This window comes from Arvicola amphibius, chromosome 3 (assembly GCF_903992535.2).
Source record: "Arvicola amphibius chromosome 3, mArvAmp1.2, whole genome shotgun sequence".
Classification (NCBI taxonomy): Eukaryota; Metazoa; Chordata; class Mammalia; order Rodentia; family Cricetidae; genus Arvicola; species Arvicola amphibius.
Window position 1 is genome coordinate 111755283 of NC_052049.1, and position 16663 is coordinate 111771945.

The 16663-nt window shown below is 51.1% G+C and overlaps 1 protein-coding gene and 1 long non-coding RNA gene across 2 annotated transcripts in view; one reads left to right on the plus strand and one right to left on the minus strand.

The window, feature by feature from the left end:
- Positions 1 to 2533: 2533 nt before the first annotated feature.
- On the minus strand, positions 2534 to 10276 carry LOC119809504. The gene is made up of 3 exons (XR_005284640.1): positions 9456 to 10276; positions 4724 to 5684; positions 2534 to 2631 (listed from the first exon to the last, which is right to left on the minus strand). It is a non-coding gene; the product is annotated as an uncharacterized LOC119809504 (long non-coding RNA).
- Nectin1 (nectin cell adhesion molecule 1) overlaps positions 9433 to 16663 on the plus strand; it is a 63388-nt gene continuing 56157 nt past the window's right edge. Inside the window, exon 1 of the mRNA XM_038322325.1 lies at positions 9433 to 11091. Within this exon, the coding sequence (XP_038178253.1) occupies positions 11016 to 11091 (76 nt within the window). The 5' untranslated portion in view covers positions 9433 to 11015. The remainder of the gene's footprint in view (positions 11092 to 16663) is intronic.

Consider the following 16663-nt stretch of genomic DNA (forward strand, 5'->3'; position numbering starts at 1 on the left):
TGGCTGTAACTCCTTTCTGGGTTCTAGGAATTAAACCTAGGGCCTCTCATATGCTAGGTAAATCTCTACCGCTGAGTTCCATCCTCGGTCCCCATAAATATAAGTTCTTCACATATAAATTGTAGTGTTAATCTAGGCAAGCTTCAGAGCTATGAGGTCTTAAGGCCAGAGAGAACCATTTTTCCCCAATTCCTTCCTCCTTAACCCTTCCTCGTCCCAGTAGCGCCTATCGTTCCCAACAAGTAGGAAGAAATGGGGTTTTGCGGTGCACCATCTCACAAGTGAGGCTCATTAAAGTGAATGAGGGGCTGGAGAGATGACTCAGTGGTTAAGAGCAGTGGCTACTTTTCCAGAGGACCCAGGTTCAATTTCCGGCACCCACATGGCAGCTCACAACTGCTTGTAACTTTTATTCCAGTTAACCTCACACAGACATTCATTCAGGCAAAATAATAATGCACATAAAATAAATAAATTTAAAAATAACCACAACAAAAAAGGAAGTGAGTGACTTGTCCTAGTTTTTCCATGGCCCTTCCTAGTTTTAACAAAGGGAAGCCTCGTGTCCTGGAGTCCCCTCAATTTCAGGCAAACCAGTACAGCAGGCCACTCTTGTCCCCAGCTTCACAGTTAACAAATGGCTGATCCAGAACCCTACCCCAGTTCTCTTGACTCTATATCATACCCCCATCCCCTGGCTAGGCCGCCCCCCAAGCAACAGAACAACACATGGTCTCTGTTCCTTTAAATCTCAGTTAGCTGCATGGGCACTGTCTAGGCTTTGGCTGTCACCCCAGGCCACTTGCCACCTTCTTAGAGCACCTCTTCCCAGAGGCATGTGCTCAAGGAGAACAGGGCATTGATATTAACCTAAATCAAATATAATTCAGAGCTCATTTCTGCAGGAAAAGCACTTTTCATAATACAGAAAAATTAAATTATTAAAGTAACTTCATAATGGTATTAAAGTAAAAATTTAAATAAAATTAAAATAAAAAATCTTCACCCACAATTTATTTTCATTCCTCCACATAACCTTTTCTACACTTGCCTTTTTCTGAGAACTATAAAACAGTATGTGAACCCTGCTTGATTGTTCCTGCTTCACACTATAAAAACCTGACATGGATTCTCTTCTTGCCAGGGTCTTTGTGCCACTGTCTGATGACAGGGAGCCTGAACACGGAACAGCACCTCCGTAAAGCCTGCTAGAGCTAGCTTGCTATGTGGACACTGTCCTTACACAGACATGTGGGCTCCCAGACAGAGGGACACAGCTTTTTTCCATCCTTCCTTGGAAAGGTTGAAGCCAACAAGTGTAACAGCCCTAACTCTCGGGCCCAGCCTCAGCTCAGCATGCCCAGGGCAAGTGTCCACAGTGTACCCTTCTCTGCTGGATGGGAGCCGAGCTGGAGAGGTCAAGCTTCTCTACCTACACTTAAGAGTTCTATTGCTTAGCGTCACATGGCTCTTGAAAAGTCTGCTCCCCAACTAAGAAGACACCCCCTTATAATTTCCTTAACCCCTAGATAGGAAGATGATATGTCCTCTTCCTTTCTCAAAATCTTCTGTCCCTTGGGTCCCTGCCACCGAAGCGCGGACCAATCCTTCCCATTTTCATGACCTAAGACGACTCATCTATGCAGATCTTCACTCAACCCTCCTCTAATCACCGCTGCAGAGTTTAAGAACCCCCACCCTGGGCAGGCACGACGCCGCAGGTCACACAAAGAACTCCTTGGAATTCAGGGTGGCAAAAAGAAGGCCTGAATGCTAGGAAGGCACCTGGACCGGAAGCAAGAAGGAATGCACTTTCTTCCAGGCTTCATTCTTTCTGGAGAATCGGATGGTTCAAGATGGGACAGGATGTTACTCAGTTGGTAGATGGTTCGTTTAGCACGCATGAAGTCCTGGGTTCCATTCCTATCAATATGGAAACCAGGCATTACGGGGACACATCTGTAATCTCAGCATTTGTGAGGTGGAGGCAGGAGGATCAGAAGCTTAAAGTAACCTTTGGCTACTGTGGTGATTTGAAAGAAAATAGTCCCCAAAGGGATTGGCACTATTAGGAGGTGTGGCCTTGTTGGAGGAAGTATGTCACTGCAGAGGGGATGGGGCAGGCTATGAGGTTTCTTTTTTTCAAGCTTCCCTCAGTGTGACAGTCAGTTGACTTCCTCTTGCCTTCAGGTCAAGATGTAGTCAGTTCTACATCTGCCTTCATGCCACCATGTTTCCTGTCGTGATGATAATGGACTGAACCTCTGAAACTGTAAGCGAGTGCCCCAATTAAATGTTTCCTTTATAAGAACTGCCATGGTCATGGTGTCTATTCACAGCAATAGCAAACCCTAACTAAGACAGAAATAAAGTAAATTTGAGGCCAGCCTATAAGAGCTTGTATCAAAAACAAACAACAACAACAAAAAACAAAAAAAACCCTTTGGACTTCAGTTCCACCAGCCATTAAGGTCCCTGGAACATCTCCTGAGGCTGCCCTTCAGTTAACCATCTTGGTTCCCTTTTGACTTACTAAATCACTGGACCTGGGGGTGAGGTGCAGCTGTATTCAGCTGGTCGTCCCAAGAGCAATGGCAGCCATGGCAATGAGGAAGCTCTGCGGTGATCTCTCTAGGAATAACAATAATTAAATGCAGCTAAGCACTGTGGGATACAGAAGCACAATTGTAATCACCACAGCTACCATGGCGATGATAACAGTAATTAGGGGCTGTGGTTTCCAGCTCCCCCCAAGAGCACAGCCCAGGGTGATGTTGGCCTATCAGGTGAGGAAAGGGAGTTCCTATGGCAGGTGGGGCATCCCAGGGATTGGCCAGAGCTTTGGGCATCCTTTCTCCATGGGATTCTGTCTTCTGATCCTGTTTGTGTTTGTGGTCCTGCTGCTCCTCCCTTCCTCCTCCACCATCCTCACCATCTTCCTCTCCTTGCACCTCAACGGCTGCTGACCTTACCCTGAGGGCCAGAGACCCTGGGTGGGGTAACCTCTTAATCAGTGTAGCACTTCTCCTTCCAGCAGAGTTCAGGGTTTGGGGGAACCTTGGGGATTTCATAAGGGTTTCCTCACATCAAAGTAAGCTTTATTAGCTAATTACTGAATGACACAGAGGGGCCTGGGAGATGGCCGGGAGGGGAAGTCATTATTGTGTTGACTTTGGGCCTTTTCCAGGCCCAACAGCTGCCTGTCTGAAAGGGCCTGTAGAAGCTGAGAGTGTGCCTCAGGGAGACTCTCCTAAGAGTGTGCTTTCCCAGGGCTGCTCCCAGGCAGATCAGTTGCCACCTTCTCTACCCCTGTGGCTGGACTAGGTAAGAAAGGAAAGACCAAGTGCCTGCTCTGGGAGTGGCCTGTAACACTGAGGCATGTCAGTTCTCAGAGCCCAAAAGGGAGGTAAGACCCACTGTCCAAGCCAGACCCAGATTCCATCAGGAGCAGTCTGATGAATGGACTGCAGCCTCAGTGGGAAGATGACCTGGAGTTCATTCCCTTGCCTCTTAGCTCGAATCTCTAAACAATCTTTGACAGATTAAATTGAACCCGAATTTTCTTAAGCGGACACCCTCCGTCCTGACTCCCCAGGAAAGGCACACCCATCACGTGCATTCCTTTCCCCGGGGGTGGGGGACACTGTTGATCATGCCTCCCCTCCACTCTCTCCAGCCTTCCCACTTGTGAAATCTGAAGCCACCTTCCAACCTCTCCCTGCAGGGAACTCCAGCCCTCACCTCCACCAGTGATCCTGTTCCTCACCCTCCTGTGTTCTGTTCCCCAACGCTCTCCACCCATGCTCTCCTCCTCACTTCCTCCATGCACAGAAATCCATACCTCATCTCTTTTCTACCCTTGGTTTCACCATCACCCCTACCCCATTGCCTCCCCCACCCTCTACCACTTCCAGGGCTTGGGTCTCACCCACCCCCATCTCATTGTCTCCCCCTCCCCCCTCCCTGCCACTTCCAGGGCTTGAGTCCCACCACGCCCACCATCCCATTGCCATCCCCGCCCACTTCCAGGACTTGGGGCTTGAGTCCCACCCCCATTCCATTGTCTCACCTCGACCCCCACTTCCAGGGCTTGGGTCCCACCCCCACCCCATTGTCTCACCTCGACCCCCACTTCCAGGGCTTGGATCCCACCCCCATCCCATTGTCTCATCTCGACACCCCCACCACCACTTCCAGGGCTTGGGTCCCACCCCTCATCCTATTGCCCTCCCACCACCACCACCACTTCCAGGGCTTCTCCCTAAAGGATTTTCACTTCCAATTCTTTCACCAGCTTCCCCAGCCCCTCACTGGTCTTTCATTTCCCACTCAGAAGGAGAAAGTGAGCCCCTTTGCTGGCCGCATCTGGCTAGCTCTCTCTGTGCTTCTGATCATCTTGCTTACTCAGCATACCAAATTTCTAGGAAGCAGGACACCTACTACTCCCCTCACTCTTCCTCTGACCCCTGCTTGGATCTGGGTTTGGCTCCCCCTTGGAGGTCAACACCATTCTCTCAAAGGTCACTGGTGCTTCAGTCACTGTTTCCAAGAGCCATCTGATCCCTGCCTGCACCTGCAGAATCCGTCACTATTGGTAGTGGCCTTCCCGCCCTTGACTCCCCCCGCCCCTCTCTCCCCTTCCTCTTCTTCAGTTAAATCCTCTTCTCTTCTTACTGGCTTCCATGACAACCCACTCTCTCTGCTCCCCTCCTCCCTCACTGACCAATCATCATCTGTCTGTCCTGTTCACATCGTTGCCAGATTCATCTCCTGAAAGCCCAGCTCCAGCAGTTCCCAATAAGCACTTCTCTGTTCAAAAATCTTCAATGGCTCACTATTGCCTTTAAAAAGAAGAAGAAGAAAGAAAAAAAGGAAAAAATATTTATTTAAACCAACCATCATGAAATTGTGAAATCATGAACATTTATGCAATCATAACTTATAGTACAGTAATCAGTCAGGAGTCTCAAACTTTTTGAACAGCCAAATCCTCAAATCCCATTAAGAGAAATACTTATCAGAAGGCCAATGTTTACAGTGTGTGAAAACAACATGTTCTTTAAACATGGCTCTATTGAAGCAGGGAGCTGGGGCCCTTGAAATCCAGTGGGGACATAGGCCTCCTCAGTCTGCAGATGAGAAAAACGAGGCCCCGGGAGAGCATGTGATCAGCAGGAGGGGACACAGGATGCAAGGGAGAAGACAAAAGCTTTCCCATCAGGTGCTTAGTGGGTGTGCGCTGTGTTCCTAGGTCCTAAGGATACAAAGAGATATTGTCCCTGGCCTAGAGTGGATCAAACATTGCAAATAATCAATCACCAATGAGACTGCAGGAATACAGAAAAGAGCTGTAGGAAGACAGGGGACAAGTCTGGTCTACCTACCACGAGGACGTGGCACAAGTGAACCAAGGCCAAAAGAAAAGGAAGCTGACCAAAAAAGGGGGTGAGGTTTACAGAAGAAATAAATTTGATGACCCCCATTAAAGTGAAGTCTCCCCTATGCAAAGCCCTAGAACAGAGAAATGTGAGGCTTCTAAAGCAGGAAGGATCCAGGAGACATTGCTGAGGCCATGATAATGGCCTGAATTTGGCAGGCCAGGGAAGGGGCCTCATGCTTGGAGCTGATCGCTTGCATTAGAAGATCACTTGCGTTAAATGCCAGGTGGTGTCCTGATTTAGATCCTAGAAGAGAAAATAAATAGAAAATAGATGTTAGTGAGGAACTTGAGAAAATCCAAATAAATTCTTTAGTTCATTTAATAGAGACATAGTAATGCTAATTTCTTAATTTTGCTACATGGCTCATATATAAGTCATTAACATTTAAAAAATAGTTGAGGGTCAATGAAAACTACACTCTCTTTTATGCTTTTAAAGATCTTTTTTTTAAAAAAATTATGCCCATGTGTATGTACATGTGTAAATGCAGAAAAGTATGTCATGTCTCTTGGAATTGGAGTTACAGGTGATTATGAACCACTTAAAGTGGACTCTGGGAATTGAACTTGGGTCTTCTGGATAAGCAGCAAATACTCTTAACCATGGAGCCATTTCTTCTGCCTTTGTTATACCACTTTTGTAAATCCAAATCTATTTCAAAATAAAATATACTTTAAATGCACAGGATGGGAATGCAATGTCTGTATCATACTTTATACACACACACACACACACACACACACACACATAACCCTCTGGCAGAGAAGACAAGTGTATGTGGAAACAGAGATTATAGGAATGATGATGACCAACATTAAAACAGTTTTCTCTGTATGCTAGGCATTGTTCCAAGTGTGTACCAATGTTTAATCCTCACAATCCTAAAACATGTATGTTATCTATTCCTCAGATAAGGAAGCTGAGCACATGGAAGTTAAGCTGACAATTGATTGCAAACCTGAAGGATAGATCAAATTTGAACCAAGGGAGGCAAAAGAGAGAATGACAGGTTTATAGGACAGCTTGTGCAAGTATGGGGGAATGAACTTGTCTAAAGACACATAGTTACTGGGGGCTATAGTATAAAGACACATAGTTACTGGGGGCTATAGTATAAAGATACATAGTTACTGGGGGCTATTGTATAAAGACACATAGTTACTGGGGGCTATTGTATAAAGACACATAGTTACTGGGGGCTATTGTATAAAGACACAGTTACTGGGGGCTATTGTATAAAGACACATAGTTACTGGGGGCTATTGTATAAAGACACAGTTACTGGGGGCTATTGTATAAAGACACATAGTTACTGGGGGCTATTGTATAAAGACACAGTTACTGGGGGCTATTGTATAAAGACACATAGTTACTGAGGGCTGTCATCTAAAGACACACAGTTACTCAGGGCGGTACCGGCATTTTAGAACCTGAATCCAGAGCTGAAGAGATGGTTCAGTGGTTAAGAGTGAATATTGCAGGCTGGAGAGATGGCTCAGAGGTTGAGAGCATTGCCTGCTCTTCCAAAGGTCCTGAGTTCAATTCCCAGCAACCACATGGTGGCTCACAACCATCTGTAATGGGGTCTGGTGCCTTTTTTTGGCCTGCAGGCATACACACAGACAGACTATTGTATACATAATAAACAAACAAACAAACAAATAAATGAATGAATAAATGAATTTTTAAAAAGAGTGAATATTGATCTCCTAGAAGACATGAAATCAACTTCCAGCACCCACTTGTAACTCAACTCCAAGAGCTCTGATGTCTCTGGCCACTTCAGGGCCTGCACTCACAGGCATATGCACATATTAAAAATAATAAAATACATATTTTAAAAATAATTTGAAGTCAGGGCTGGCCATGGTGATGCACAGCTATAATTCCTAGTACTTAGGAGGTGGAGGCAGGTGAATATCTGTGAGTTTGAGGTCAGCCTGGTCTACATAGTAACTTCAAGGACAGCAAGGGCTATGTAAAGAGATCCTCCTGTCTGTCCAGTTGGTGGTAGTGCATGCCTTTAATCCCAGCATTTGGGGCAGAAGACCAGCCTGATCTACAAACCAAGTTCCGGGACAGCCAGGGAGGTTACACAGAGAAAACCCTGTCAAAATAACAAAACAAAACAAAACAATACAATACAAACAAAAAACAAACAAACAAAAAAACCCAAAAACCCTGTCTCAAACACAAAACCAATAATCAAAATAACAAAAATGGAATCTTTAGGATTGGGGAGGAAAAGAAAACAAAAACAAACAAAAAACCACCTCTTAAACTGGGTGGCCCAGGCCTTTAACCCCAGAATTTAGGAGGCAGAAACAGAAAGATGCCGTGAGTTCAAGACTAGCCTGGTTTACACAGTGAGTTCTAGGACAGTCAGAGCTGTCTTTAAAAAAAAAAGGCGGGGGGGGGGGGGTGATCAGGTGGTGGTGGCGGCACACGCCTTTAATCCCAGCATTTGGGAGGAAGAGGCAGGCGTATCTCAGTGAGTTCAAGGTCAGCCTGGTCTACAAAGTGAGTTCCAGGACAGCCAAGATGGTTACACAGAGAAATTCTGTCTCGAACCCCCACCTCCAAATGGAAAGTGTGTGCCGCCACCACCCAGCTTGTGGTCCCATCTCTGAAGCTAGGAGCCCAGGAGTCCAGAAGTCCTGCTTTCCACTTAATTGTCACATTCCAGCTTGAAAGCAAAAGCTGATGGTTCTGCCATGTCTATGCCAGAGGGTATTGTGAGGACCACACAGAAACCATGAGCATGGGACAAGGCTGGTGAGCACAGAAGTGAAGTAGTGTCAGCGTGCAAAGGGCGGGGCAGTGGTGACACACACCTTTAATCTCAGCACTCCTAAAGCAGAGGCATGCAGATCTCGGAGTTCGAGGCCAGCCTGGTCTAAAGCGTGAGTTCCAAGACAGCCAGGGATACCCAACACAGAGAAACCCTATTTCAAAGAAGCAAATAAAAAAAGAGTTGGAACCACACCTTGCACCTTTCTGTTGCCTGGTCTTATTTTCCTTCCTATCAGCAGAGGAAATATGTTAGAGAAATAGGAAAATTGAAAGAGCTTGGTATATCTGAAGTAACCCCCTTGAACCCAACCCTATGATGTGTCAAGCACAAGCAAGAAAATCATTTTGGCTTTGGAAAACTTAAAAGCACTTGCCAGCCAGATGGGAGCTTCCTGGCTGGGAGCCTGGCCACCACTTGCTAAATTTAACAGGGCATTCCCCAGCTTAAGACCCTCCTGCGGCCACTACCTGGCATAATTCTGATTTACAGACTTGACCTTACCTCAAGCTGAGGCTGGGTTAGGACCCATTTTAAGAGCTCCCTACCTAATACCCTAGCTGTTGCTCAGCTTTGTGGTTTTCCCTGTGCTGACCCCTACCTTAAATCCAGTTGCTTGAGGGACTGAGTCTGAGACCTTCAGTCAGTCCCAGGGCTCCCTTCTCATAGAAGGGTCCAGCCCAGCTCAGGCTAAGGTGATGTTTTCCTGGTGATTCTGAAAACCCACTACACTGTGGTGAGTGACTCCTTGGAACTTCTGTTTCTGTGTCCCTCCCCAGACTAGACCCAGCTCCTCTGGATCAACTGTGAGACCACACAATGCATTCCCAGGTCTGGCAGTTAGTGTGTTAGAGCGTTGTTCCTGAGTTAATGCCTGTGAAACCTAAAAGGCTACAGGGAGTGAGTGTTCGGGGGAGTGGAGTGGAGTGGCTTCTTTGGGAGGCTATGAGTTCAGTAGTGGGAAAGGGTCACCCTCCTTCACCCTCTTGCCCCTCCCGCTCCCGGAAAGGGAAATTTACATTTTATCAGAATGTGGCTGCTTCCCCGTTCCTCTGTGCCCTTGGGGCTGGGCAAAGGGCAAAGGGGGCGTTGTCTGGTCAGGCCTCCTGGGAGTGTTCAGCCCTCCTGACTGGGAAACCCTGTCTGTCTGCCTCTCCCAGGCCAAGGATGGGGAACAGAAGGTCCAGGCTTCAGACTGCTAAGGGCCCCTCCGGCTCAGTCACCTTGGCAAGAAGCCACCCGGATGTGGTGGGTGGCGAACAGGATGGGGCGGAGAGTCCAGGCCGTTCTGGGACACCGACTGGATGGACCACTTTCGCGGGAATCCCGCAAACTGCTCAGAAACGAGGTGCGAGCAATGGTAGCCGACTTGGTTTCTTGTTCTTTGAGGGAAAGCAGAATGCTTCCATTTCGGGACAAGGACCCTCTGAAGGCAATGAGGATTATAAAGGACGTCCCACTAGAAACCTGAGTGCCCTGAGCTCATCCACTAATGCTTTCCCTCCGCTTCTCGACAGCTTTCGCGGTTGATCCTCCTCCGTTAAGCAGCTTCTGTCCTACGTCCACATCTCGGGGTGCAGATGCTTTGACAGCTGAGTTCTAGACTGTTCTCTGCTTCTTTCTACCCGGGACCACGCTCTACGCCCTCCTCTGAGCCTTTGTTTCCTCATCTGTGAAATGGGCTCAGGGTTGGAGGAAAGGGCTAAAAAAGCCCTCGGAGCTCGGACAATGCCAGATCCAGCGTTCACACGGCTCCCCACGGCCGCCCCCTCCCCAGCTTAACTCCACCCCTACCGAGCAGCGTCTCCCCATTGCCGGCCGCTAGGGGTCACTGCCTCCCTTTGTCAGCGACCGGGGAGGGCAGCCCGCCCTCCGGCCCTCTCCACGGCCGAAAGGCGACTCGAGGGGCATCTTACTAGCGAAGGGGTCTGCGCGGGACCCCACGGCCACGCTCGCAGCCGCAGCTGCCTGGGGTTGTGAGGTGCAGGCGCGCGGGCGGAGACCCGGCCAGGGTTGGGCCGGGCGCGTGGGAGCCAGGAGGGGGTTAACGCTAACCCCTCCCCCCGGGCTGACATCACGGGAGAGCGGGTGAGAGGCTGGATCGGCGAGTGAGAGAAAGAGAGGGAGAGCAGCAAGCGCGGCTCGCCTCGGCTCCCAGGCAGCTCCACATTGTTGCGGATCGCCCGCACCGGGCGCAGCGGCAGCGGTGGGGACCCGTGGTGCACCCGGCTCGCTCCCCTCGCACCTCCAAGACCGCGCAGCCCGGAGCCTCGAGGGCAGCTGGCCGCCGTAGCCGCACACCACCGCCTGGGCCCCGAGCCCTCCGCACCGCCCGGCCACCCTCGGAGAACGGCCGGCCATGGAAGCCTGCAAGTTGGAGACGAGCGGGAGGGTGTGAGCGCGCCCAGGGCCGGGAGCCTGCGCCGCGCTAGTCGGGCAGCCGGGCGCGCCGGGGGTGGGTCCCTCTCCCCAGCCCGGCTCTGCGTGGAAGAAGAGGGCGGGGACCGGGTTGAAGAGGAGGAGAGCGGAGGAGGCGAAGGGGGCATGACTCGTGCAACTTGCGGCGGGCATCTGCCGAGGCTCTGAGCCGGCGGCAGCCCGGGCCCGGATTGCGGCCGCGCGGATCCCACCCAGCCCATCCCGCCCCGGCCGACGGCTGCGGCTGACCTGGATCCACCGAGCGCCAGCCGGCCGCCAGCGATCCGCCCTCGTCTTCCAGGCTGGTTTCTGGAGCGCGAGGAGCGCCCTCCTGGCCGCCCCTTTCGCCGGACCCCCGCCCTCCGATGGCTCGGATGGGGCTTGCGGGCGCCGTTGGACGCTGGTGGGGACTCGCTCTCGGTTTGGCCACCTTCTTCCCAGGTAAGGCGATTTCCTCTGCTTCCCAACCCCATATCCCCCACCCAACCAGAGTCTCCTCGGGACTGGGAGCTAGATGACGGGCACGACTGGGTTGTAGGGAGCGAACGGAGCCAGAAAAGTTGGGTCACGCTTAGATGCCGGGGGGGGGGGGGCAGGAGGTGGCACAGTGGAGAAAGGGGTTGAGAAGCCGAACAGCCTGCCCTGCAGGGAAGCAATCGGATGCACGTCTCTATGTAGCAAGAAAGCACTTTCTTCGCTTAGTTCTTCACAAAAATAATAATATGTAATAGGGTTCTATTTATTTAATAACCAGTTCTCAGCTCGAGAAGCAGTTTGGAAACACTGAGTGTTACATAAATGCAAAATAATCACCGTAATCACGGGCTTGGGGTATGAGACAACAGCCCCAGGGGGAGGGCGTCAGTCTCGGAGCTGGTGGGCTGTGGGCTTGGAGGATTGCAGGGGGCTTCGTTTTTTTTGGCGGCCTCTTGTCAGACGGTTTCGGGCTCGCGGGGGGCCCCCTGTTGGACCACATCGCCCCTCAGCGGGCGCTTGGAGCCAGCTCCTGCGGCACAAGCAGCTTCTTGCTCACCTGCGGTTCCTTTTCTGGAGGGTGAGGCTGGGCCGCCTTGGGATCGCAAACTCCCGGCCTTGCGCGGGACTGGGCTCCGCCTTGGAACTCCACTTCTAAAGCAGAGGGCTCCCCCAGGAGGAAGCTCCGTGGGCTTCATGCCAGCCAGGTGGCCGCATGACCCACTTTCCCGAGAGGCCCCGAAGGTGTCCCGTGAGTCTTTCCTCGAGGTGTGAGCTGCTGGCAGAAAAGGGGTTAACTCCGCGCCCGACCCTGAGGTGGCCCGTGGTGGCCCGTTCTGACGGATGGGGTGGGGGCGGAGGCTGGGACCGGCCCAGGCATATTGTGCTGGGGAATGAACTGGAAAATGCGTTTAGGAGGCAAATCCTACCAAGTCCCCTCGCCTGGATTTAACCCCTTGTGTCCCTGGGGAAGCCACTGGGCTGCCAGCAGGACACTAATTTGGGTCAAGGTGCGGGAAGCATCTCTCTAGCCACTCCTTCTCCCGGAAACAAACCAGAGATGAGCTCTGGCCTTAGCAAGATGGGGCTTTGGGGGGCTAGGGGAAGCTTGATTGTAACTGGTGGTTGCCAACCTGGGGTGGTAGAATAAGGTGCTGGATTAAGAATATTGGCTTCCCAGCCAGTGTGATTCTGCAGGCTTGCCAGGCAGTTTGTTAGGAAGAGACTGGTCTGACTGTCCGTCCAGGTGTGGCTTGGATGCACTCCTGGAAGACAAGAGCCTGGCCTCATTTAGTTCCTTTCCTGCCTCCTTCTGCCAGCCAGCTCACTGTTAGGGCACTGAACCTCTTCATCAGTGGTGGGTGCCAGGAAAGCGATTTGGGGAAGCAGGGGCTTGGGTAGTGTGGAGTACTCACCCCTTGGGTGTCCCAGGAGGGGGCACTCCACACTGTTCACAGGAGCATGCCGAACCCTCGGCCAGAATGGTCTGGGTGGTAATGAGAGGTTTTCATCCACTTCCTTGCTGCTGATGTCAAGTGCAATACACACAGAAACTCAGCCTTTAGAATGTACCTGGTCAGCACAAGCTTAAGAGAACCTTTTAAATCCCTAACCCTTCCCAGAACCCAGAGCAAGGAGAACTCGCCAAGAGCCCAAAGGATTCTTAGCACACGAGGGGTTAACCTAATCTTGGGATGGACAAAGGGCCAGAGGGTTTGAGGAAGGAAGCTCACCCCTCTCTGTTTGTTGCTCTATTTCTCCGTTTTGGGTTGGAGCATGGGTTGAAGCCTGTTTAATTCCATCCTTGGGGGTTAGAGGCCCGGTGTGCTCCACCTACAAGACAGGGAGGTGACACTCACCTGGCTCAAAGCAGTTGCTCCCCCACCAAAAATCCAGTGAGAAGCTAGGATGTCCAGAAAGGAATCACAGCCCAGAGGTGTTTAATAGGTGCTCTGCCACTGATTGTGACTGGTGAATGGGTACCGTGGAGGCAACCAAGGTTCCTGGGCTCACCTAGCTCCTAGATGGAGCCTGTCTGGTACTCTGCTTGCTTTCTGAGGTCCGCTGTGACAGAAAACAGGCAGGTATGGCTACACTCAGTCTGATCCTCCGACTGAGAAGGCTGGGAGGCCCAGCTGGCACCCCATCTCCACTGTGCACCTTCCTTCCTCGGCTTCTTCCTACTCTGGCCTTTCTCTGGGGATTTGCCAGTCTGCTGCTCTTTCCTGGGTTCTGCTGGGCTGTGGAAGTGGAGAGGAAGGAGCCCCCAGTGTATGTGATGACTCCTGACTTCGTAACACAGCTGATCTGGCTCTTGAAGTGTACAAAGAGAAGTGTGTTTCTGTATGGCAGACAGTACAGGTAGGGTAGAAAGGGACCAGGACTTTGTTCCCAGAGATGACAGGTTCCTTCCAGGGTGCTCACTTAGAGGAGAGGGTCAGTGTTACCCACAGTGTTACCAGAAGAGGATGGGGTGGAGAAGCTGCCTGGGAAGTAGGTGTCCCACCTATACCACACCCTCTCTAATTGGCTTCCCCACACCTTTGGTCTAGAAAGAAACCCACACCCTAGGTGTCAAGCTCACCATGCAAAGACCTGTCAGGCCACAGCATTCATTCCCTTTAGGCTGCCTGTGCACAGCACCCATTCCTGGTACTTTCCTTTGAAGCCCCCCCTTCCTCCCGAGCTAAGCTGTTGGGTTCTTTTCCTTTTGCCTGTTTCTCAAAGACCATGGTGGGCTTGGATTTACTGGGCCGGGCATCATAGCAGCATCCATTCTCCTGGCCTGGGGTTTGCAGTGTCAACCACAGCCGTCTCCTGGCCTATTAGTCAGGTAGCCTTGCGGAGAGCATCTGAGTCAGATCCAAGGCCTAACCCTCAAGGCTGGAGGGAAGGCTGAATACTGCAGAGCATAAGCACAGTCCTGGCCGAGTGGCCTAGAAGGTTTCTGAACCTGGACTAGTCCACGTAGCCAGTGGCTTCCTAAAGCAAGCTGGGACAAGTTGTAGGCTGCCAGTTCCTTCCATGGCCACTTGGCTCTGCACAAGGAGTCCACCTGGGCGGTCGCCTGGGCTGCCTGGCCTGTGGGCCCAGTTGTAGGCTGCCAGCGTGGCTGTGCCCACAGCTGAGCCAGCGGGCTGGGTTGGAGGGTCAGAGGGTCGGCTCCCATTGCTGCATCTATGATGCTGCTATTGTTTAGCAGCTGACTAATGTTCATTGTTCAGCACAAATCGAAAACACCCAAGGGAGGTGTGACTGTAGCTTCTGCTCTTCTGATGGTATCTTTCCTGGTAAGCTTGGCAAATTGAAAACCTCTCAACTGAGGAAGGGGCAGAGAGGTGTCTGCATCACCTGTTGGGTTTTTTTTCCCCCACCTTTAACTTTGAACAGTAGCCAGCACTCCAGGTAAGAATGTTCTGTAGCCAGTTGTGGGACTTGGCCTCTAACACTCTGACAGGCTCGCCTTTGCTCCAGAGTGGGTGTGTATACACATGTGCATGGGGCTTTGTGTGATGATGTTGGTCACCTCCAATTCACTGTTACAAGCACAGATCTGCAAGGAGTAGAATTAGTTAGTATCTGTATTCATATTTGCGATCACCATGGAACTGGGGCTGTAAGTACCAAACGCATGTTTACACATAACTAACTTTTTATGGCATCTAGATGGGTTGCATCTGTAGCTTTGAGCCTTGACAATGCCTGAGGGTGACTTTGGGAAGAGACCCAGAATTTGCTCTTAGCTAGCTTACTCCAGGAAAAGCTGCTGGGTCCCAGGAAGCCTTGGTGCTGCTTTCTTGCTTCTCTGTCCTTGGCTTTCCCCTAAGTCCTTACAGGGAGGAGCACAAGATCTTGACAACACCTGGAAAGCCTTCTCTCTTCTTGTTAACCTTCTGTTGTCTCCTCAGCCATCAGAGCAATGCTGGAGCCATAATGGGCCTGGCCTACTCCATAGGCTCTCAAGATCCTGAAATGTCTGGAAGGGGCCAGGGGACATAGGTTTTCAGTTCCTCCTTATGGATCTTTGCTTCCTGCATGGACACTTAGGGAAAGGAATTTTGGGGAGTTAGATACCACACTGTCCTTTTTCAAAGATAGCGAGTTCTTTGGTCCCTGTAAGAAGTCTGCAGAGCCAGGTGGGTGGCCAGGTCAGCAATATGAATGTACCTGATAGAATCCTAGGCTTGGGCAACCAAAGGAGAGAGCCCATTTGTTAGAAAAGGAGGTGGCAGAAAGGGACAAGGAATAGGAAACAGCAGTCTTGGGGGCTTAGCCTCCTTGCCCAAGCCTAGCACACAAGTATTCCCCTGGGCTGCCAACCCCACTCCATAGAGAACAAGCCCGCAGAGCCAACAGCAGATGTGCTGGCTGGGATAGGAGGTAACTTAAGATCTGAGCCAGATCACCTTGCAGAGGGAATGCCCTAAGCTGGAGATAACACCCCTGCATCCAGTTAACCCTTAAAGCTCCGAGTGCCTGGTGGAGCTAGAAGAAGAGGAAAATGAAGAAGTGTGAGACAAGATGTCAAATACACTCTCAGAACCTTGACCCTTCCACAAGCAGAGGCAAACCCAGTGTAACAGAAGAGATCCAAGACAGACCCAGAGATTGTGTGATAGCAGAGGGTAGGGTCTTGGGGGCAATTGGTAGGTAATCTTTATCCTGGGAAATGCAGAAGAGGAAGTTATAGGGTTTTATTCTCCAGGGGTAGGGCATGAGAACTGTGCCTTTCTCAGACTCTCAGTAGAGGGCAGAGAAGCAGGTCGCTTAGCTGTCCTCCCGTAACCAAGTGTTCACCCCATCTCGGTGGCCCAGCTTAGTAAAACTGGCCAAGCCAGGTTGGAATCCCAGCTCTACTGAGGACTAGCTGAGAAACCTTAGCAGAATCGCTGCATGCGCCTCAGGTTTCCTATCTGTAAAATGGAACTAAATGTTGCTATGATATCCAGTTTTTCAAGATGAGATGGAGAATGATGAACTAAAAGTGTTTAGCTTAAGGCTAGCATGTGATAACACAAAATAATGAAGAGCCCAGGTTCTCTCCCAATGTCTTTCCTCTGAGTGGCTGCAGCCACCTGGGAGCTGCTGGCACGGTGGGAGGACTCGGGTGGCCTGACTGGCTGAAGGTACCTGCCCAGGCCAGTCCTGTGGAGGCCGGGTACTACACAGGCAGCAGGTGCTGGGCAGCCTTTGTTCTGCAGCATGTTGCCCAGGGCTCTCCAGGCACCGGCTTCACTCCCTGGCTGCAGCCCAGCTGGGGCTCCATTGCCCATCTGGAGTGCTTGCAGAGGCAGCGGCCCAGGCAGGGCTGGCAGGGAGAACCTGGGACTCTCTGCCCCCTGCTTTTCTTTAAACTTCTACATCTGAGGGGAGGGGAGATAACAGCTTTTGGTGAGGTGGTAGAGGCCAGATAAAGAGAGTCCCTCCTGGGGTTACCTCCTTCTCTTCCCAGTCTTCTGTTACAAGTTGAACACTTCCACTTAAACGGCCATGAAAGTAATGCAGATGGAACCCTTGTGTGGTGGGTACCGCTCTCCAC